At 44.9% G+C, this 23229-nt stretch overlaps 2 protein-coding genes and 1 long non-coding RNA gene across 3 annotated transcripts in view; 1 reads left to right on the top strand and 2 right to left on the bottom strand.

The window, feature by feature from the left end:
• The window catches only part of PKD1L3 (polycystin 1 like 3, transient receptor potential channel interacting), a 57623-nt gene extending 45237 nt beyond the window's left edge, over positions 1-12386 (bottom strand). The window contains 4 exon segments of the mRNA XM_045076517.1: positions 4018-4125; positions 9015-9134; positions 10818-10949; positions 10952-12386. Of these exon segments, the coding sequence (XP_044932452.1) occupies positions 4018-4125; positions 9015-9134; positions 10818-10949; positions 10952-11210 (619 nt within the window). The 5' untranslated portion in view covers positions 11211-12386.
• A 648-nt stretch (positions 12387-13034) lies between these two features.
• Positions 13035-22103, top strand: DHODH (dihydroorotate dehydrogenase (quinone)). Its single transcript, XM_004744573.3, has 9 exons — positions 13035-13146; positions 15427-15639; positions 15770-15969; positions 17152-17234; positions 19216-19403; positions 20008-20121; positions 20557-20710; positions 20887-21046; positions 21749-22103. Exons 1-9 carry the CDS (start codon positions 13126-13128, stop codon positions 21801-21803), a joined length of 1188 nt encoding a protein of 395 aa, XP_004744630.1. The 5' UTR covers positions 13035-13125; the 3' UTR covers positions 21804-22103.
• Positions 14606-17155, bottom strand: LOC123390981. Its single transcript, XR_006605597.1, has 2 exons — positions 16189-17155; positions 14606-16106 (listed from the first exon to the last, which is right to left on the bottom strand). It is a non-coding gene; the product is annotated as an uncharacterized LOC123390981 (long non-coding RNA).
• Positions 22104-23229: the final 1126 nt, after the last annotated feature.

The following is a 23229-nucleotide window of genomic DNA, read 5'->3' as shown; positions in this document are numbered from 1 at the left end:
TCCACATTTTCCAGTAAGAAAACCATGATCTGAAGGCACTACTAGTGTGTTAACATGACTATTCGCTATTAACTTAGGTTGACTTCTTTCAAGCCATGTGCTCTAGACCCATTACAATTTATCTGGCTACGACGAGCCTGCTCTGCCATCTCTATCTCTTCCTGTAACAGTCTCTCTGCCTTGATAGGACTGTTAGGTCTTATTTAGCAAAGAAGCATTGTAACCACTACTGCTGGGGTAGGACAGAGTTCTGAGATGTACTGATTAGTTGCCATGTCTTTTTCCTCTTTATTTTTTAGAGTGACAGCCCATGTGTGAGCATTTGGGGGTGAGGAGGAGGGGGCACAGGGTGCCACCCAGGTGCCCTGATAACTGGTATTTCCTATGGACAAAACTAGAACTAATGAAATATAAGTGATGTATAGGTAAAAGAGAATAGAATTTTCATGAACTAAGAAAAATGTGTATATATAATATCACATTCTAGGCAAAATCAGTGAAAAGTGACCTGGATACCTGCTAAGAAAACTTCTGTATTATAAGGATTAAGAAATTTTACAATCTGATAGAGGGGGGAAAAGGCTACCTGTTTTAAAAAAAAAAAGTCTGACTATATTCTTTTCCAAGATAACATTAAATGCCAAAAAGCAAGGGAATGGTGTTTGCAGAGTTTTGAGGGGAAGGCTGAGAAAGGAAAGGCTGTTCCTTGTACTGCGGACTACTGCTTACCCCCCACCCCTTCTTCTAAGGAAACACGGCAGCTCCGTGAAGGACTACATTTCCCAGCCTCCCTTGACGGCAGCAGCATGGCATTGTGATCAGCTCCTGACCAATGGGATATGAGAAGTAACGTGCAATTTCCAGGCTGTACCCTTAAAGGAAAGGATCAGGCTTCCCATTCTCCCTTCTCTTCCTAGTTGATAGAATGCGATCATGGAGGCAGGGAGCTAACACAGCTTTTATAGACCATCAGATGCAAGTCACAAGGTGATGACAGTGGAACAAGGCAGGAAGAGCTTGGGTCTCGTCAACTACAGAGCCAACTTCTCAGCCCTGGACTCCTTACTTACACTGTGATGTGGAAGAGAAAGGAACTTCCATCTGTTCAAGCTACCATTCTGACTTCTGCTACAGCAACTGACCCTATGTTTTTAACTTGTACATCCTGCTAAAACATGGCCTATTGGGAAGGGGCTAGAAAGACATTTTTTTTTAAAGATTTTATTTATTTATTTGACAGAGAGAAATCACAAGTAGATGGAGAGGCAGGCAGAGAGAGAGAGAGGGAAGCAGGCTCCCTGCCGAGCAGAGAGCCCGATGCGGGACTCGATCCCAGGACCCTGAGATCATGACCCGAGCCGAAGGCAGCGGCCTAACCCACTGAGCCACCCAGGCGCCCAAAGACATTTTGAGTATCCATGAGTTCCCAAAATATTTGCACCAGTGGATCTTCCTTGTAAAAACAACTGGAATAGAAATGATACAAAATTAAGAGCTCAAAAAGGGTAAAGTTATGGTATACAAATGATTGGTGCTAAATGTGAAGCCAGTTAAAACACATATATGTTCTAATTTGCTGGAAATAGGACTTTGACAAAAGTTTTTAAGTATTCTTAAGTTATATACTAAAAAACAAGGGCGCCCCAGGTGGCCCAGCTGGTTAAGCATCAGCATCCAACTCTTGGTTTCAGCTCAGGTCACGGTCTCAGGGTTGTGAGACTGAGCCCCATGTCAGGTTCTGTGCAGTCTGCTTGAGATTCTCTCCCTCTGCCTCTCCCTCTGCCCCTTCCCTTACTCTCTCTCAAATAAATAAATAAAATCTATTTTAAAGAACCAATATGGGGCGCCTGGGTGGCTCAGCGGGTTAAAGCCTCTGCCTTCGGCTCAGGTTATGATCTCAGGTCCTAGGATCAAGCCCCACATCGGGCTCTCTGCTCAGCGGGGAGCCTGCTTCCTCCTCTCTCTCTGCCTGCTTGTGATCTCTGTCAAATAAATAAAATCTTAAAAAAAAAAAAAAAGAACAAATATAATACGGATGCCTGGGTGGCTTAGTCAGTTAAATGGCTGCCTTGGGCTTCGGTCATGATCCCAGCGTCCTGGGATGAGTCCTGCATCGGGCTCCTTGCTCAGCTGAGAGCCTGCTTCCCCCTCTCCCTCTGCCTGCTACTCTGCCTGCTTGTGCGCTCTCTCTCTCTCTTTCTCTCTCTGTCAAATAAATAAATAAAATCTTAAAAAAAAAAAAAAAGCCAACATAACAATAACCTGAAAAAAATCTACACACTATACTAACAAAATCTATGGAGGGAAGGAAAAACGACCATGTACTAATTCCTTTAACCAGGTGAGGGAGCTCCAAAAGAGACTGTTTCACTCCGGAGCCCAACCATTCGAGAAACACAGGTGTGGGAATGTGTTTTCAAAAAGAGCAACTCCTTGAAGGCAAACAATTAAAAGAAGAGTACTGAAGGGCAAAATTCCAACAAAGGACAGAAGAAAGCAGCAAGGAAGGATTACACCCAGAAAGCATAGAACAAGGCCAGAATTGACATCAGTTATTGAAACACATTTAAGTGTGATAAACTCTACTATAAAAATATCCTCAGCATCAAATACACAAAATTTAACAGGAACACAGGTAAAATGAAGTGACAAAAAATTTTCCAAGGACTTTGGGGGGCACCTGGCTGGCGCAGAGGAGCATGCAATTCTTGATCTCAGGGTTGTGAATTTGAGCCCCACACTGGGCATAGAGAGTACTTAAAAATTGAAAAAAACATTTTTTTGAAGGACCATGCATACATAAACACAAGGCAACTCCTCAGATAAAAGCAAAGTCCTCCTTTCTCAATGAGGAGATTTAAAGATAGTTATTTTAGGGCAAACTTGACTGTATCATTTCTAAGGATGTAAGTGAAACAGTCCAACGTCTAGTTACTTAACGTAGTTAACTTCTTCTACAAAGGCACGTTTAAAACCGCCTCATCTGGGGCGCCTAGGTGGCTCAGTGGGTTAAAGCCTCTGCCTTCAGCTTGGGTCATGATCCCAGGATCCTGGGATAGAGCCCCATGTTGGGCTCTCTGCTCAGCAGGGAGCCTGCTTCCTTCCTCTCTCTCTCTCTCTGCCTGCCTCTCTTGCTTACTTGTAATCTCTGTCAAATAAATAAATAAAATCTTAAAAAAAAAAAAAACAAACCCACCTCCTCTGAAGTAGTGTATTAACTTCCCAGCACTGCTCTCTGGAAATTCACTTTTCACCACTTGGCTTTCCTCAAACTTTTCAAATGCGTCCTCAATCTCAGTGCCTTAATTATCATCAGAGTGACTTCTGTAATTACTTAACAGTCTCGGAAGCACACCAATTGTACTTCAATCTCATGCTATTATGAAACACTTCTTGTCCACCTCACAAGTCCCCAGTTACAAAAGAGAAACTGATTTTCACATTTGTTCTTCATAAAGATATTCATGGGTCTAAAATAGCACTTTCTAGATTGCTCTTTTAATGGGTCCTTGGAGGGCTTGCTGACAAAGACACCTATAACTTGAAGATGTGAGGTCAGACCCCGCAGAAAAATCACCAGATGCACTTAAAATTGGTCTCTTTTTCCAGCTGGTTGGTCAGGTGATCTCCGTAGTCATCCAACACTGTATTGACTGAGGTCATTTCAAGCTAATGCATCTTCCCTAAATAGCATTTATTTAAAAAAAAAAAAAAAAAAAAAAAAAAAGGAGAGGACCCCACAGTGTGAAAGACTCTGCAAGGACTTGAAGAAGACTCTTTGGATGGAAAACTTTGTGGGAGAAAACCTTGTCTTTTATTAAGGCACATGTGAAAAGAAGATGGCCAAAGGCCCATTAAGAAAATAAGTATCTATAATATCTATAAAATGAGAGCAAAGATTGCAATAATGAGACCAGACAAAACAGAACATAACAAACACTGATGGCATACATGAAAGGATGCGCACTTGAGCATTAACCGACCCTTCCAGAGAGACTTGATCTCACTACCCATTACCTGCGGTCCTGTTGCTTCTCATTATTGGGACTTCTCCTCTTGTCTTCTCGGGTCTCCCGTGTAAATGAGAATTCACTCCATGTCTTTCGTCTCGGTCTGGAAAGGCATCTATTTGGAGGCCAGTGGAAAAGATAATTTCTAGTATGTAGCTCTAGCTCTAAGTCTGTAAGATAGCTGTCACCAGCACATACATGGTAATCAAGACAACACCAGGAAAGATGACTATCTTTTTTTTTTTTTTTTTTTAAGAACATAGGAATTGTCAAGGAGCTCTTCTGCTCTTGACGTCACAACACCTTCTCTTCCCCAACATCACAAAATGAGGTCCATGGACTGGGTCAACACTAAGAAGATAGAACTAACTTCATTTTAAGAAATTACGTTCTAAGTGTAATATTCTCCTCGTAGTGTGTAATTCCTGTCGGTAGAGAGAAAAGGGTTCAGTAGGTGAACAATAACGTTCTTGAGCGTGCTTCCTTGTGTTGACTTGCTGTTCCTCACACATGCTGCCCAACATGCTTTAACAAAATCACACCACCTCCCTGACTAGGTCTCACTTCAATTCAGATCATACTGTGTCCCCGGGGTCTCCGTGTGCTTCTGCTGAGAGGAATCCTTCCCATGTCTTCCTCTACTGTACTCCAATGACAAGGAAGTCCCTGATCTTTACCCTCAAAGCAGGTCATAACCTTACTTTTTGCTTCAAAAAGAAAATGGAAGCAATTAAGGTCCCTTCCAGAGTCCTGCCACCAAATCTGCCCCCAACCAGCAAGCATCCACATCCACAGATGCCACCTTCTGTCCTGCTCCAACAAGCTCCCTGCGCTCCTACCCAAACCCAGCCCCTCTAGCTGCACGCCAGCTCAGACCAAGCACACTGTCATGGCTACTACTTTCTTCTGTCTTAAGACAAACCACCAATCCACATTGCCTCAGGAACTGCTGCCCTAGTTCCTTCCTGCTCTTGAGCAAAATTAACCTTAAAAATTGTCTAAACTTGCTAAATCCAATTCCTCTCCTGTTCTTCTTCCTCATTTTTAAGAAAAACAACTTTTTTTCTATTTATGTAAAACATTTATAGAGTTCCAGTGTCAAAATTATGAAACCTGTTACATTCAGAAAGATCTAAATTCTATCCTTTCTGCCCTATTCCCTCCCTCCCCCACAAGTAATCACTTTCATTAGTTTTTGGTTTTTTATTATGCTTATGGATGCGTGTGCTAGGCATATATTTACATATGTTCATATCACCCTCTGTCTTAGATTCAAGTAGCATCCCGTACATTGTTCTGCAGGTTGCTTTTCTCCACTAAAAAAACAGAAACGACCGCACTACAGTACACAGAGACATTCCTTATTTCTCTTTACAACCAGGGTCCTGTGGACTGTTTCTACTTTTTTGCTATTGTAAAGAGACCCACAATGAACAGTCTCATTCGTGTGTCTTTTTATATTTTTGTCCGTGTAACTTTGGGATAGATTCCCAGCAGCAGAAATGCTCGGGCAAAGGGTAGATGTACATGCAATTTTGCTAGTGACTGCCAAACATCCCTCTCCTTAGAAACTGTATCTTGGGGCACCTGGGTGGCTCAGTGGGTTAAAGCCTCTGCCTTCGGCTCAGGTCATGATCTCAGGGCCCTGGGATTGAGCCCGCTTACTCCTCTCTCTGCCTACTTGTGATCTCTATCAAAATAAAATAAAATAAAATAAAATAAAAGGAAAGAAAGAAAGAAAAAAGAAAAAAAGAAAAAGAAACTGTATCTTCTTGCATTCCCATTAGCAATTTAGGGCAGTATCTATTTCCCTACACTCTTGCCAATGGAATATGTTGTTAAGTTTGTGAATTCATGCCCATGTGTTAGGTGGGAAATGGTTTCTCAGTTTTAATTTGCATTTGTCTATTTTTGGGCAACAATACTTCATAATATGAAACATTAAACTTCTCTCTTGAATGTTAAGGAACAAATTTACAAACACTTCTCCCACCAACATGTTATTTTGGAAGAGGCCTGCCTCCCTGCCTGCCTTCCTTCCTTCCTAGAGACAGAGAGAGCAAGTGCAGGAGCAGAGCGGGGAGGGGCAGGAGCGGCAGGCTCCATCTCACGACCCTGAGATCATGAACTGAGCCGAAACCGAGAGTTGAATGCTTAACTGACTGCACCATCCAGGTGCCCTGAAGAGGCACTTCTTAACTTCACAATAAAATAGCAATTTCCTTCTTTTCTTTTTCTTCCTGGGGCGCCTGGGTGGCTCAGTGGGTTAAAGCCTCTGCCTTTGGCTGGGGTCATGATCAGGGTCCTGGGATGGAGCCCCGCATCGGGCTCTCTGCTCGGCGGGGAGCCTGCTTCTCCCTCTACTCTCTCTCTCTGCCTGCCTCTCCGCCTACCTGTGATCTCTGTCAAATAAATAAATTTTTTAAAATCTTAAAAAAAAAAAAAGGGCAGTCTTTCTTTTTCTTTCTTTCCTCCTTCCTTCCTTCTTTTTTTCTTCTTTTTTTATTTATTTAAGTAATCTCTACACCCAACATGGGGCTTGAACTCACAAGCCAGAGACCAAGAGTCAGCCGGGGGCTCCAACAATGGCTAGTTCTGAACACTAAGCAATTACATCATACCAATACTTTAGTTTTAAAGATAATTAGCAATACTGGATCTCCGAGATATCCAATGACCTTTAACAGGAATGTGATGCTATCTAGAGGCAGTAATGAACTTTACACAAAAAAGAGAAATTTCATAATATTATCAGTAATAACTGCCAGACTCTGTTCTAATACTGTACTTGTATTATCTTACTAATCCTCATAACAGTCATCTGAAGGACTGCCAAGGGGCCACAACAGGAAAGTCCCAGAATGAAGACATGAACTCAGACATCTGACTTCAGAGCCTGAGCGCTCAACCACAGAAACATTATATCTCATTACGGGATTGCAAGTTCAGAATTTGCTGAGTTGGCTTAGATAATGGAACAGAATTCTCTTTCAAAACATTTTTTGTTGTTTTTTTCCCAAGATTTTTTTATTTTAAAATTTACTTGTTTATTTTTAAGAATTTTATGTGTAATTAATATCTCCACCCAACATGGGGCTCAAACTCACAACCCCGAGATGCTGTGAGTTTGTATGCTTCACTGACTCAGGGAGATGCCCCTAGAATTCTTTTTGCCCAAGATTATCTCCTGTACGAACACTCCATATTCCAGAGCAGTAATCTCTTGCAAGTACACAAGTGATAATATCAGAAAAATGCATTTTCACTCCAAAACCAAGAGTAGGTGAAAATGTCTAAAAACTCAACTCTTGAAGAGTGAAAAATGAATGGAAAATCATCAACATTAAGGCTGTATTAAGGGTTGTTTTTCCTATCCTGGAGAGGATTTGGGCCCAATAACCTCCTGTAAGGAGGAAAAACAGTTCACAATCGTAAGGTGACACACTCACATTTGTGACAAACACAGGACCACTTGATTTGCGCAGAGACTGGCCTCATGACCTTGGCCTCGCCAACAACAAACAGTGCTATCACAGCAAAATCTAGCAAGTGTATCACAGAGAGCTTGAAAGGGTGGAGAATGAGAAGCTGGAAGCCAAAAATTTATTACCCTGAAATACAGGGTCCTTTCAATATCATCTGAGGAAGGGGATTTTTTTTTCCTTATAATAGACAGTTATTGCAATGTGTTCTGTTTTATCAAGAACCCATAGACGATTCATTTTTTTTTAAAGATTTATTTATTTATTTATTTGGCAGGCAGAGATCACAAGTAGGCAGAGAGTCAGGGAGAGAGAGAGGAGGAAGCAGGCTCCCTGCTGAGCAGAGAGCCCGATGCGGGACTCAATTCCAGGACCCTGAGATCATGACCTGAGCCGAAGGCAGAGGCTTAACCCACTGAGCCACCCAGGCGCCCGATGTTTCACATTTTTTAAAAAAGATTTTATTTATTTGTCAGAGAGAGTGTGTGTGTGAAAGAGCAGCAGGCAGAGGAAGAAGCCAACTCCCTGCTGAGCAGGGAGCCCAATGCAGGACTTGACCCCAGGACTCTGGGATCATGACCTGAGTGAAAAAAGCAGACACTTAACTGACCAAGCCACCCAGGCTTCCCAGATACTTCATATTTTAATAAGAATGCATTTGTGACTTTTCAAAGTGGAACAAAATTTTTACTCAGACGGCGACATTGTAAGGTCCTCGCGAATTCACTGAACTAAGAATAAATGCTGGACACACCCACCATGAGAAACACAGATTGAAAGAAAAACCACACACCCCACTTCAGGCACACAATTCTCATCGCCTTCTCCTGCGGAAGCAAAACGACACGACAACAGTCTCGTCACCCTTCACCTTCTCATCTTCCTCCACCAATATTCTGTTTGCCTCCTTTGCTTTTGTGGCCTTCCCTCTGAAGTCCAAGTACCGAATGGCTTAGGGGTGCCCGTGAGGAAAACAGAGTTTACTGCGACCCCTTCCCCCACATCCCCCAAGTCAAGAAACGAAGACAGCATCAGGCACAGGTCTAACTACCAGAGTGGGATGTATATGAAAGTCATTCCAGATGAAGAGTTTCTCACTCCAATCAATATCACGAAGATCATGATAGCGCATCCTTTGCGCTATCATTCACAGATCATTTCTCTGTGACAAGAAACCTTCTTAAGCACATTCTCCCCCAACCCCCATTTTTTTTCATTTAACCAAACGCTTAAGTAAACCTTGAGGCATAATGTCCATGATCTGCCCTGGAGACAGGACTAGGACACACATCTACTCTTAAGCATTCTCCTCTTGGGTGGTTCCTTCTTAAAAAACCACTTCTTGTCAAGCTGGACCCACCAGGCTTTTCCTTTCCTCTGTTGCCTCCTCCTTTGGATGTCACTTGGCATGTATCTCCCTTTCGTGGAACAGACTCCTTAACCAATATGTCCACATGCCGTCCTTATGTAGAATCAGTTTCTATAAATTATGAATTTGGTGGCATGGGACTTCATCACTTACCAGCCTGGCAAATGAAAGAATGTTCCAGGGGGCACAAGTCCACTTTTGATGAGATCCAGTTGGAGTTTCTGAACATGTAAATGCAGCTGGGCGGCTCCAGGGGCCGGGGATCCACCATACCTGCCATAGGAGGACCAGACCCAGATGAGCCTCAGACTCCAAAATCAACCTTTTCTCAAAGTAAATATGAAAACCAAATTTTGCTAGCTTCTAAGAGATGGAACTTAGGATATTCCCGCAAATGTGATGTGTTATTAAGGGTCCAGAAGCGAATGGTCAAGAAAGAATTCTTGAAACATCTTCAGTGCAAGGTGGTTTTATTAAACATTGGGACAGGACCTGAGGGCAGAAAGAGCTACCCTGGGATTGTGAAGAGTGACTGATTACATTCTTTTCAATTGGGAAGGGTTAGGGAAGTCTCTAAGTAATTTGAAAGCAAGGTTTCCCGGACCTTGAGGGGGTCATTTTTTACTATGTAGTAAACCTTAGTTACAAGACCCTTTAGATGGCTATCACTGGGCCATACGTTTGAAGGAAGATTGCTAACCTATACCTCTTAGTCAGGGGACGAGATAAAGGAAGTTTCCAAAGGGATTTTTATTTTTTTAATTTTTAATTTTTATTAGCATATAATGTATTATTAGCCCCAGCGGTACGGGTCTGTGAATCGCCAGGTTTACAAACTTTACAGCACTCACCACAGCATATACCTTCCCCAGTGTCCATAACCCAACCACCCTCTCCCTCCAAAGGGATTTTTAGATGTTAAGAAGACTTGCAGGATCCTGGAGGTCAGGTTAATGTCAAGCTAAGGTTGCTTTTTGCCTCCAGAAAAGTATTAACACTGAAGCAGTTAAGCTTCTCTCTGCCCACACATTATAGATAATTTATTTTTTCATATTATGAGCTCTTTATCACAAGGCTTTGTATTAATTTACCTAGACTTCAGTGAAGATGTTGGTCATATAACACGGCCTTAGATATTTCTCCAAGACCACAATATTACGGTGCATGACTTTGAAAATATCTCTGTAAGAAAGATAACAGGCAAATAATTTCTCTTCTGGCTTCTGAATTAGGAAACTTGGAGCCAAGAATGATGAGGAGAGGGGACCTGGGTGTCTCAGGGGGTTAAAGCCTCTGCCTTCGGCGCGGGTCATGATCCCAGGGTCCTGGGATTGAGCTCCACAGGGAGCCTGCTTCCTCCCCTCTCTCTCTCTGCCTGCCTCTCTGCCTACTTGTGATTTCTCTCTCTGTCAAATACATAAAATCTTAAAAAAAAAAAAAAAAAGAATGATGAAGAGATATTTGCCAGGAACAAAGTGGCCATAAAAAGTTTCCCATTTTAGGGGCACCTGGGTGGCTCAAGTAGGTTAAGGGATTGCCTTTGGCTCAGGTCATGATCCTGGAGTCCTGGGATCGAGTCCTGCATCGGGCTCCCTGCTCCGCAGGGAGTCTGCTTTCCCCTCTGACTCTCCCCCTTCTCATGCTCTCTCTCTCAAATAAATAAATAAAATCTTTTAAAAAAAGAAAGTTTCCCATTTTAGAATCCTACACAGCACTTTCAGTGAAATATCAGGTAGGCTAGCTTTTGATAAACTCTGAGAAAATCTGTCTTTCTACACAGACAAATCAAAGGTTAAAGACCCAAAAATAAATATGTCAGAGGAACTGAGGTAATGAAGTAAAGCGACTGATTTTTTTCAATATACAAAAGCGGAAAGATTTAAATTTTTTTCTTTCTCCTGTTCCAGAATAAAAGTAAGGACTTTTCTTTTATAAACACTCATCTCAGAGCCTTACCTGGACTGTTTTTTTCTTGATGTTTTCCCAGGTGCTTTAGATTTTGCCCAATCCACCACTTACTCCCTTCCTCTAGAGAGTCCCAGAGAAGATTCTGGACTTCCAGGTTCCAAGTGTAAGCAAGGTGTCCCCCCGGACACGACAGTGATTTTCTGCTTCCTCGTAGCTGCAGTGAAACCTGTTAAGTTGATAACAATGATTTTTACCGTGTTGCTCTGGGATATTTAGCTCATTTCCTAGAATGACACCTGTTCTGATACATAACCAAAACCAGATTCCTCCCCTGAAGAACATTTTCTCTGTGAATTGTGAGCAAGAACAGTGTAGGCGCTCAGCGGCTTCCTGGTCCTTTAAATATATTTTTGGTGGGTTTGTCATATTTATTAGTATCATTGTTTTAGGAAGAGGGAATAATTTGTGAAGGAGATAAAAGTCTTTTTGTTTTTCTGTTTAAGAACCCAGGTGGAGTCCCTACCAGCTGAAAACAAACAGCAAAGATCAATAAAGCAATGGGCATTTATAAAGTACCCGCACCTGTGTCTACACAGCCAACTGTGCTTTTAGCTTTACAATAGCTCTTTGCTAAGCCTAGGCTGTAAAGGAATAGAAGATATGGAATAGCTAAGTCAATGTTGCCAAAAATTAAGAAATGTAGTGTGTGTGTGTTTTAAAGGAAACCATTCTTACAGAACCCCAGGACAAATTTAAATTATTCTATTCTGCTTTTTAAATACATTCAAACATAAAACTAGGCATAACCTATATGCTAAAGCTCTTACACAATCATAAAAACCAAAAAATAAATATCTGATGGAAGAATACAAATTAAATACAAACAGAACTGAAAACCAATGAAATGAAAACGGGCTGCACTAAATAGCTATCAGACAGAGAAATATGTTTTGACCACTAAATAGCTATCAGAGAAACAAGCTATGACCACACAGGTTGTTCTGATTTGGCAGGTACGCTTTCTCATACTGTAGCAAAAATCCATTCTCTCACCACTTTTCTTTATTTAACTTGCTGAAAAACCTTTGTTCAGACAGCATGTCATTTGTACTTCACCTGCAAGCCATCCATCGTTTATTTCAGCCAGTTTTCTTTCTTGGTACCAAAATATAAGAACGAATACAATAAAATGCGGGCACTGAAATAGCTTGGTAGGTTTCAGGGTTCAGGTGGTTGTCCAAATGATACTTATATTATTTTTAAAAATCATTACAGAAAGACACTGGTATCCAATATTCTCTCAAGTGTCTATGCCAAGAATACACTCCTCCCTCAGTTTGAAAAATAATGCGGTAATGGAACTAAAGATAAATATGGTATGTTCCTTTTAAAACTTTTACAGTCTAGTTGGGGGGGGGGTAAGACCTAACAATTGTAGTTAATAAAGAGAGTGCCACTGGACAGCATATATCTATGAAGACACAGATGAGGAAGAAATTTTCCCCAGCACTTGACCATCTTGAGATAGAGGGACTGGTCATCTCAGCAGGAGTCAACGTGAGTAAATGCATGGCAAATGTCAAGTATTTAAAAGGTGAAAGAAATAATTCTGTGTGGGGCGGGTGGAACGGGCACTTGGGGAGACAGTACTGGGGAACTGAAGCTAAAAAACTGAAATGTCTCCAAATGCCAGGAAAAAGAGTATCCAATTAACATGGAAGGTTTGTAGATAGCGTCCACCAGGTTTTCGCAGCAATGAAACCGTTCGGGGGCAGGACTTTGCTGCAAAGTCTAGATTTCCCAAAACCTTCATTAACACACATACTTACGTACATACATACGTTTCAGACATTTTTAAGTGAACCCTGGCGCTGATGGAATCTTCTCTGAAGTCAACTCGGGTATCTTACACAGTGCGGTCTTTCATTCCCTATTTACGGTGTCTGATACATACTCCCAACACGTGCTTTACCGAGAGCTTTCAATTTAAACGATCATGATATTGGTGAGCGCGTTGCTTAGAACTGAAGATCTACATATGCGACGTCTCTCGCCCACGTCGCTGGACCAGAACACGGGGCCGTGCACCCCCCAGCGCCAACGACCCGCAGCACCGCACAGCTCAGAGACTAAGTACCGCGCCTGGGGCGGAAGGGGCGTGGCCGCCGTGATGGCGCGCGGCGGCATCCAGCCACGCCCCCGGGGCGGAGCGAGGCTTTTTCCGCCGCCGGGAGGCCGGCCCCACCCTCTTGCCCGGCGATTGGTGAAGTGGCAGCAGCGCGGCGGTGATTGGAGGGCTCACAGCCATCTCCTCCAATGGAAATGAGCCAGAGGCGGGTCCAGAGGCGGAAGGAGCATGGCGTGGAGGCAGCTCAAAGTGAGTTGAGAAAGTGGGCTGTGCAGTAGCTAGTATTGCGGGCGAGGTGTGGGGTAAGAGGAGAATAAAGGGCTAACGTGAGCGAGGTGTGGACGGGTTTCGGCTCCGAGATCGTGGGGCCCCGGGTACGTCTGTGCGTGTGTGGAGGCACCTGCAAATGCCAGTGCGTGTGCATGAACACGCGTAACAGCACGTTCGAGTCTGGGTAGATGCAGGTCTTTGCCAGCGCACGTGGGCCAGACCTTTACTGACCCCGACACACGGGCGTATAGTGAACACATGACCGCCTAACACCGTGCGCAGGATCCAACGTGCAACGGCCCCAACCCTTCTAGATGAAATTTTAGGGCGGGGGCTTGTGAACCGCGTCCAGATACTTGCTGACATTAAGGGGGCGTTCTACAATCCGCTGGCATTAGAAACAAGACAACAAATACTTGCTTTGTATTAACAGCCGGGAGTGATCCTCAAGGGCAGATCTGACCCCATCACTAACTTGTGTAGGGAGCAAAACTCAAATCTTTATTCTGGCCAGGGTCCCTGCTTATCTCCCCAGCTTCTTTTTAAGTCGTTATTTTCCTTATTCCTTGGTTTCCAACAAGCCCTTCTCCTTCCCCTCTTCCTTGGATGCATCTCATTACCTTCTGCCACTGAGAGCACCTTTACACTTTTTCCTGAGCCCCACTGCGTCCTAGTTAACTCCTATTTATCCTTTGGATGTCAGCTTTTAGTTGCTTTCTCAAGCAAGCCTTCCTCCACCTCGAGGTTCTATTATTACCCTATACGTTTTTTTCTTCATAGCAATCCTCACAGTTACATGTTTGCGTGATCATTGACCAATGACTGTCTCCTCCTGGGATTGTCCTCCTTGAGGAGCACTCCTCGGAGTGCTCTATAACTGTTGGGCAGATGATTGACTGACTGACTGAATGACTCATCACCTGGCAGTAATAACCAGAGAAAAAGCATTATGAAGCATGTTTTGAATAGGATTGTGATTCTTGACTCATTAAGACCTGATGCTTCTTTGATAAAAAATATTTTGCAACTGCTTTTATTATCCTGAAGTAGAATTTATGTATATAATGTGGTCTGTCTTTGTATTATTTTAAAAGTTCAACTAATGTCCTAACTGGAATATAAAAGAGAAATTGAAGGAATTTATAATAAAACATGTATTTCAGCATGTAAGTGTTATGGCATGACTCAGTGAGATATAGTCAGGTGTTTAAGTCTCTAGATATTCTAGTGCCTCAGGGACGCCTAGGTGGCTCAGTCAATTAAGCATCTGCTTTCACATCAGGTCATGATCCCAGCGACCTAGAATCAAACCTTACATTGGGGCTGATCAGTGGTGAGCCTGCTGCTTTTCCCTCGGTCTGCTTCTTCCTCTGCCTCACACTCCCCCTGCTTGTGCTCAGGCTCTCTCTCTGAGAAATAAATAAAATCTTTTAAAAAATTCTAAAAAAAAAATATTTTATTGTCAAACACCCAAGCAAAGCACTATACCATTCCTGAGATCTCTGAAATGGGGAATAATCCTTAGTAATGTTCTGTGTAAAGCAGTGTAGTTATCCCTCAGTCATTGAGGGAATTGCATTCCTGGAAAAGTCTGTGCAGGAGATAGTTGTGTTTATGTGGTGGACTGTAGGCTCAGATAATATGAATAGATATTTTTTACATACTGAGTGTCAGTAAGATGTTCAAAAGTCATACAGGACAGGGACAATTCATCTAATAGCCTACAACAATGCAGGATGTCTGCCTTTACTGAGTCCTCCAAAATACCTACGACAGGTCCCCTAGGAGGCGATACTGCCTCTCTTGAAACCTCTGGCTTGGAGTCCTTCAGGGCACGATGAGTGTCAGAAGTGTGGATACAGGGGCGCCTGGCAGGCTCAGTGGGTTAAAGCCTCTGCCTTCGGCTCAGGTCGTGATCCCAGTGTCCTGGGATTGAGCCCCCCATCGGGCTCTCTGTTTGGCAGGGAGCCTGCTTCCCTTCCTCTCTCTCTGCCTGCCTCTCTGCCTACCTGTGATCTTTGTCAAATAAATAAATAAAATCTTAAAAAAAAAAAAAAAAGAAGTGTGGATACAGCCACTGAAAGTTGAGGCCAATGTGGGAGCAGGACTAGAAATGGAGGAGACCAGAGTTAGCAGAAGGCTGGGGATGTTTCTTCATGTGACATGTCTTTATGTCCTGTGTGTATGGGTGTAAAGGGCACAGAGAATTTACTGCAGTCTGCCTTGTGGGACTCTAAATGGGCTTTTTTTCTCCCCCAGAAGCGGGCCCAGGATGCTGTGGTCATCCTGGGGGGTGGGGGACTTCTCTTCACTTCCTACCTGACAGCCATGGGGGATGAACATTTCTACGCTGAACACTTGATGCCGGCGATGCAGAGGCTGCTGGACCCCGAGGCAGCCCACAGGCTGGCTATTCGCCTCACCTCCTTGGGGCTCCTTCCTCGTGCCACGTTTCAAGACTCTGACATGCTGGTAGGTGCTCTCGGAACACCTTCTGATTAACAAGCTCTATAGGTAATTCTGACCTCGATGGGCTGTGGCCTGCCCTTGGAGAAATACCAGGATAGCCCGCGTATGTCTGGCTTTGTTTCCTTCTTCCTAGGAAGTGAGAATCCTGGGCCATAAGTTCCGAAATCCAGTTGGAATCGCAGCAGGGTTTGATAAGCATGGGGAAGCTGTGGACGGACTTTACAAGATGGGCTTTGGCTTTGTTGAGATAGGCAGCGTGACTCCGAAACCTCAGGAAGGAAACCCGAGACCCAGGGTGTTCCGCCTCCCTGAGGACCAAGCCGTCATTAACAGGTGGGTGAACAGCTCTACCGTGGAGGCCTCCTTCCCCGCAGGGCACTCTGCGATGTAAGATCTGCCGGTTTTTTCTGTCCTACAGTGTGGACATTTTCCTGCTATTTAGAATGTTCAGGAGCTGTGTTGAGCATCTCCTGTGTGCAGGCAGAAAAACAGGTTTTGGTATTCTACTTTAACACACATACACACTGTAGCTCCGAGAGCTACATGACTTACCTATAATCTGGAGATCATAAGCGGGAGAACTTGAGTGCAGATGTAGACTTGACTTTAGAGTTTGTGCTTTTTCCACATTGTTATTCCAGTGCCCTTGCCCAGCACTGTCCAGTAGAAATAGAATGTGAGCTCTGCGTGTAACATAACATATTCATGTGGCCACAAAAAAATAAGAAAAAGAAGTGGGTGAAGTTAATTTTAATAATATATTATATGTAATTATTGTTTATGGTTATTATCTTTAACTCTAAATCATGTATTCTAAATGTCATTTTAACATATAATCAAAATAAAAATGATTAATTAGCTATTTACCTTCTTTCATTGGTACTAAGTGTTCAAAATCCAGGGTGCGTGTGACTTACAGCGTGCTCGGTTTGGGCTGGCCACATTTCAGGTGCTCAGTGGCACATGTCGCTGGCAGTTCTTGCATTGGACCGTGTAGTCCTGGCCTTTAGTAAACTGGAAAATTTAATAGTCCACATGTACAGCTGCTTTTAGTAAGAGAGAGCCTTCTAGTGTAAAGCCCTTCTCTTTGTAAGCCCTGGGCAATATTCACTACAGCGAACCCAGAAAATGAAAAGTCTATTCTTTTTGGTATCGGAGTTTTGAGAGCCTCCTTGGGAGATTCTGATCAGCATCTTTGGGTCCGGTGATGGCCTTCTGGAAGACTGCCCTTGGGGAATTTTATTGGGCCGCACATCCTGTTTCATCATGCTTGTTTCAGGGAAATTTTCCAACATTAGAAACAAAGTTATTGACTTTCTGTTGCAATGCAGGCTGGGATCGGTATTTCCAGGCAAAGTACTTTGGAAGTCTAAGAACTGACTCTGATTTCTTTTTATCCTGTTTCTAAAAATCAGAAGTATAGTGGAAATGGCCTTGAAGCCAGCTCCCCAAAGTCTCTGCCTTCTGGCTGAGGGCTCTAACCTAGTCCCCTCTCTACCCACGTCTGTCCTCCAGATACGGATTTAACAGTCACGGACTCTCGGTGGTGGAACACAGGTTGCGGGCCAGACAGGAGAAACAGGCCAGGCTCACAGAAGGTAAAGTGGGGGTGCTCTCGAGGGACTTTCTTCCTTTATTGGAAGGAAACCTGTGGGAGAAACGTCAGGAACATTCCTAGTGAAATAAACATGACTGAGCAATAGGAAAAAAACCACTATGGAACTAGGGAATTTTCCTGACTTTATCACAGCCGCCAAGATTTTAACTGAATTTTACAGTTTAGCAAAGACTCACTTAGTTTCTGCCTCGTTATATAACCTGGGTTATATCATAACTGGGGCAGCTTGGAAATGAGCAAAGCAAAGCGGCTCCTCTGTAGTCACATGGTTGGTAAAGACGTGAGCAGGCCTTGAGCGCCGTCTTCCTCCATCTTGCTTTATGGTCCCTTTGTGTGTCTATAAATAATGCATGTTAATTATAGAAGCATTAGTAAATACAGAGAAGCATAAAGAAGGCCATTAAAATGACTCATACTCCTTCCTATTTGGGGAGAGCTGATCCTGGCATTTGGGAAACTATCCTTATGACTCGTTCAGAAACCCCCATTCTGGGATGCTTCCATATGTTCTCCGGGGACTCTGCTTTGCTGTCCCTCAGGATGCATGTGAGTGTGTGTAGCCCTATTTTGTCCTCTCCATACCTTCCCAGTCGCCCTCTGAGATTGTGTGGGGCTGTGGCCATTTTCCTCATTGGGTCCCTCTGGACCTCTTTTCAGGAGTTTAGTCTCGTGTTCTCTGTTCTCTAAGGAACAGAAATTGCAAAAGCTGTGATGCCTTTTTAGGACGGAGTAATTCAGGAATTTCTAAATTCAAAGTCTTAGCCCTTTGGGTAGCTAACTGCTGATAGAGGATCCATTAGCTGCATGAAAGGGATGCTTTTTTTTTTAAAGCCAGCTTACCTGCTCAGGGAACAATCAGCTTACAAATGGTTTGGCTTGGTGGAGGCTGGACTTGGGAAGTCTGGAGGCCTTGTGGAGCTTTTGTCTAACTGAACGCTAACCCCCTCCTCACCTCCCTTCCCCCACGGTATATTTACTTTAAAGCTGATGACTAAAAGGGTGACTAGTTTAGGGTATGAGAAGGTGGGATGCTGCTGTTTGATCCCACCAACCTGACACACATTTTGGGGGCTTACTTGCAGTTCCAGGTCTTTTCCCAATCACCAGCTGGAAGAAGTAGTGAGCACCCCTGAGGTATCCGTGACCTTTGCAGATAGGGTGGTCGCTTAGAAGTACAGACAACCTCTTGCTTTGATGGATAGCAGGTTTCTGAAATGTTTTTCTTAAAGTCCAAAATGCAGTTCGATAATCCCACGGGTTTTTAAGTTGGTTGGCTTAGTACTTACTGTGCAAGCAGACATTTTGGAGAGCGAAGGGTGCAGGCATTAATAATTATGCCCAGCCTTAGGCTGGATCCTGGAGCCCTGGCATGAGCGCTCTCCCTAGTTATGAGGGGGAATCCCTTCTCAGAGAGCTGAAATTCTAAGTTATTAAAGAGTTGTACCTCTATACTTTAGGCATGATTAGTAGAAAACATTTTCCAGTATTGTAGACATATTCTTTAATTTTGCTTTTTCTTCATCACTGCCCACCGGGTCACGTGACTCAAGGCCAGCAGACAGCCCTTGAGTGTAAACATTTGCCCCTTCTGACATGCCTGTGGATTTCCAACGGTCTGTATGACACTTATGAGCTCTAGCTTTTTATCACTAGTATTTGCACTCCCAAATTGCTCCATTTTCCATTAAATTTTAAAAAAAAGAAAAAGGGCACAATGCAGTAAAACAAGCTAGTGGTTGCCCTGACACTGCTGCACCAAGGTGGTGAGCTCCTCTGGGTCAGCCGGCCGCAGCACCCGCCGCTGTCGTGGTGTTTGCCCACCGGTTCGGGAAGGTCCCGTGCAGAGGTCAAGACCTACAGGGCTGTTCGCTGGCCGGCCGGCCGTGTAGTCAAGGACGTTGTGAGCTTGTTAAACTGGAAATGGCATTTGGGGACAAAATCTTGACGAGCGATCTTCACAGAGGGGCTACCCCTGGGAATAAACCTGGGGAAGAATAAAACCTCGGTGGACGCAGCTGCGGACTACGCGGAGGGGGTTCGTGTCCTGGGCCCCTTGGCTGACTACCTGGTAGTGAATGTGTCCAGTCCCAACACCGCGGGGCTGCGGAGCCTTCAGGGAAAGGCGGAGCTGCGCCACCTGCTGACCAAGGTAGGCAATTACACGTCCGGGCTCCGTTGGGCCGCCTTTCCAGCCCACTCCTTTCCGGTTCTTTCTCCAGAGGGAAGCTTCATCATCACTGCCGAGGAGTGGGCCTTAGCACCTGGACCGATAGGGCCCCCTTCTATTCTTGAAATCCCCTCTGGTAACCCTGATTACGCTCAACAGTGATTAATGACTCAGTCACCTGTTCCTGCTGTTACACCATAAGGTCTGAGAGAACAGGGGCCTGGGTCTCTCTGTCCCTAGCAGTGAGCACACTGAATGAATGAATTGGATGACTCTTTATCAAATAGTATTTTTGACAGTAATTCCTTGTTAGGAATTACTAACTTTTAAGGAAAGAAGTCTAAATAAACCTTAATAGATTAGCTAATGCCAGTGACAACACTAGGGATTTAATCTTGGCGATCCCTTGGTTCAAGAGAATCAGATTCATCTTCATGGGGTCCTTGGCATAACTGAGAGCTTTACTTCCGGAAAGGGAGATGTTGCTGGTGCTTCCGTGTGAGAATGAGCTGATGTGCGGCTGCAGTCCTGTGCACTGGGGGCTGTGGCCTCAGGGGACCCCGTCTCTGGCCACATGTTACTGTAGGTGCTGCAGGAGAGGGACGCTCTGCAGGGAGTGCGCAAGCCAGCCGTGCTGGTGAAGATCGCACCTGACCTCACAGCCCAGGACAAGGAGGACATCGCCAGCGTGGTCAGAGAGGTGCGAGTCGGGCTGGGCCCTGGGACACCCCTCCCTGCCTGCGGGTTGGGGGCATCTGGCCAGCTGGGCTAGTATGCGGTTTCCTTTCTGTGCTGGTGAGAGCTGGGGTTTGGTATGTGCCATGATGTAACCCGACACGGAATACAGGGCGAGTGTTTGGAGGAGTCCTTTCCCTGTACTTCTTCCTCCCACATTCATCCAGCAAGGGGTCTGAGGCTAGCGCTTGCAGCTTGGGTCAGACTGGGGTATTCTGTCACTGTCTCCAGTGTGACCCCAGGTCCCTGTGTCATAGGAGAGTGGTGGAAACACAGACTGAACCTGGAAATCCTGGGTTCACATCCTAGTCCACCACTTATTACCTAAGGGCCTTGGGCAGGACAAAAGTCAGTGGTTCTCACCAGCCCTGACTGGAGGGCTTTCTCTCTCTCACTGCAGCTGGGCATCGATGGACTGATTGTCACCAACACCACAGTGAGCCGCCCTGCCAGCCTCCAGGGTGCCCTGCGCGCTGAAATTGGAGGTCTGAGCGGGAAGCCCCTCCGGGACTTATCCACCCAAACCATCCGGGAGATGTACGCACTCACCCAAGGCAAGAATTCGGTCCCTGTGTCTTCACACTTGTGTGAGGCTCGCCAGGCTCTGGGGTTTGATCCGAATCAGGGTTCCCTGAACTGCTGCACTCAGCAGGGGCTGGAGGGTGGCAGGCACACTGAGGCTTTCGTGTTGCCCAGCTGTCCTGACGCTGTTGCATGTGCTTCGGTGCAGGCGGAGTCCCCATCATCGGGGTCGGCGGTGTCAGCAGCGGGCAGGACGCGCTGGAGAAGATCCGGGCGGGGGCCTCCCTGGTGCAGCTGTACACGGCCCTCACCTACTGCGGACCGCCCGTGGTGGGCAGGGTCAAGCGGGAGCTGGAGGCCCTTTTGAAGTGAGTGGGGCCACGGGTGGCTTGAAATAGGAGAACTTAAATGTGGCATCAATTCCAAAGACTCAAGTGAAGGAGGTGCTATTCACTGTCTCTATTTATTCCTCATTCAAAAGGGATTCAGAAACACAGGGCAAGGAGGCCCCTGGGTGACTCAGTCACTGGGTGTCTGCCTTCGGCTCGGGTCGTGGTCCTGGGGTCCTGGGATCGAGTCCTGTGTCGGGTTCCCTGCTTGGTGGGGAGTCTGCTTCTTCCTCTCCCACTCCCCTTGCTTGTGTCCCTCTTTCGCTGTGTCTCTGTCAAATAAATAAATAAAATCTTAAAAAAAAAAAATCCCCCCCCCACACAGACAGGGAAAGATGACTGTGTTGCTTCTCTGACAAAGGACAAACAGGGCCGAATTCAAGATTAACTTCCCAGACAGTGTTGTCTATGGGCCTGAGGAGTTTGGGCAGCTACCCTGTTCAGTAACATTGGCTTGAGGTCAGGGAGCTGGAGCTGTTAATACTTGACATTGATTCTCTTCCCGGTGTGAAGACTTAGATGGAAATTCCTCTAGTTTCCTGGGCGAGGACCACAGAGGAGGCACAAGGCATGCCTCTGGGGGAGACAGAGGCAGGGGCAGTCAGCGAACATGGGCTGCCAGCGAGAGCAGGAGCTGTCCTTCATCATTTGCTGAAATTGCTTTGTTTTCTCCTTTTCCAGGGAACAGGGTTTTACCAGAATCACAGATGCCATTGGAGCAGATCATCGAAGGTGAGGACGTTGTCGGTGGCAAGCTTCATGTGGAATCTTCTCACTAAAGCAGGAGGGTCTCTGTGGCTGGATTGAGAGAGGAGAGCGACGTCTCCCACCCACAGGAGCCCTTCCTCTGGCCCAGCTTTTGTCAAAGCCAGTCACGAGTGTCACCAGAACCAACGCGCGGCTTTCTTTAATCACTTGTTGAACCACAACTGTGTTAATGATTCTTTCTGGACTCAAATCCCATTAATATTGCAAGGACATTAAATATTTGAGGGAAAAAAAAATCATGGAAAAAATAAAGCCATTTAAAACCTGATTTAAATCCCAGCCCTACCTGGAGGGCCCCGGGCTTTGCCCTGATACTGTAGGTCCTCATGGGTCTCTGCTGTCTGGGGTTTGCATCGAGCTTCTGACGAGCTTGACTCTCTTTCATTCTATCTTAACTTTTATTTACTTAAAGTTTTTCACTTTATTTTGAAAATACTTCAGACACAGACAAAGTTCCAAGAATCGGGCTTGTGGGTGGCCATCCTCTCTCTGTCTGCATGTTGTCTTCCCTCTGTGAATCTGGGTCCTCAGCTTTTCTTATAAGGACACGGGTCATGTCAGAGTAGGCCCCACTCCCACGACCTCAATTTAATTTGGTCCCCTCGGTAAACATAGGATCTCTGCAAATAAGGGCCCGCTCTGGAGGTCTAGGTTAGAAGATTTAACGTAGCAATTGGGGGGAGACACGGTTCAACCCATCACAGGAAAATGGGCTCGCTGTCCCCTTTATTATTTGTGACTTGGGGTGCCATCGGGCAGACAGGTTCTCAAGGTGCTTGAAGACTTTAGACAAGATGCTAAAGAGGTGTGCATTAACTAGAGAGACTGAGCAACACCAGTCTTTTCAATACCAAAAAGCAAATGGCAGAGAGAAGCTGGAAACCATGTCTGGGCAGTGCTGTTAGGTCTGGTGCACCTTCACAGCTGGCAGGAAATCACCTTTGTTCCCATCACCTCAGTACGGATTTTATTCTAAAGTCGATTTCTCAGAAGCTCTGCAAGAGGCCCAGGATGGTAATGGCGCTTATGGGTCCCGTTGCCTCGTCGTTGAATCTTGGCCTCAGCTGGGCCCTCCTGTGTCGGCTCAGTTTCTTGCCACGAAACCAACAGCTTGTCTCATGCTGTCCTTTTCAAAGACCTTTCTCTTTTTTAAAAAAATAGCCCCAAATAAAAGCCATGGACCTCTTTTCCCCTGTAAGTAACTCTTTCCCAGAGGTAATCACAGGTAACTTTTGAATCTTTATAGATTTTTCCAGAAAAAATTTTTAATATACAAACACATATGTTCATAGCTATCTTTTTATCTCTCTGTGCACACATGTATAGAATAATTTTAGGAAAATAAGACAAAGAAGTGTTTTTTAATACCAAGTCCTATGAGAGTACATTGCTGG

Source organism: Mustela putorius, unplaced genomic scaffold (genome assembly GCF_011764305.1).
Source record: "Mustela putorius furo isolate JIRA1106 unplaced genomic scaffold, ASM1176430v1.1 tig00000174_pilon_pilon_pilon, whole genome shotgun sequence".
Taxonomy (NCBI): domain Eukaryota; kingdom Metazoa; phylum Chordata; class Mammalia; order Carnivora; family Mustelidae; genus Mustela; species Mustela putorius.
Note: the sequence above shows the minus strand (reverse complement) of the source record. Positions and strands in the feature narration are given on the sequence as shown.

Bases quoted from the DNA above. Each gene is read 5' to 3' on its own strand.
- DHODH (XM_004744573.3), top strand. From the start codon at position 13,126: ATGGCGTGGAGGCAGCTCAAA. The intron at 17,235-19,215 runs GTAAAGTGGGGG...CGATCTTCACAG, and splicing joins ACAGGCCAGGCTCACAGAAG to AGGGGCTACCCCTGGGAATA. The intron at 20,122-20,556 runs GTGCGAGTCGGG...CTCTCACTGCAG, and splicing joins TCGCCAGCGTGGTCAGAGAG to CTGGGCATCGATGGACTGAT.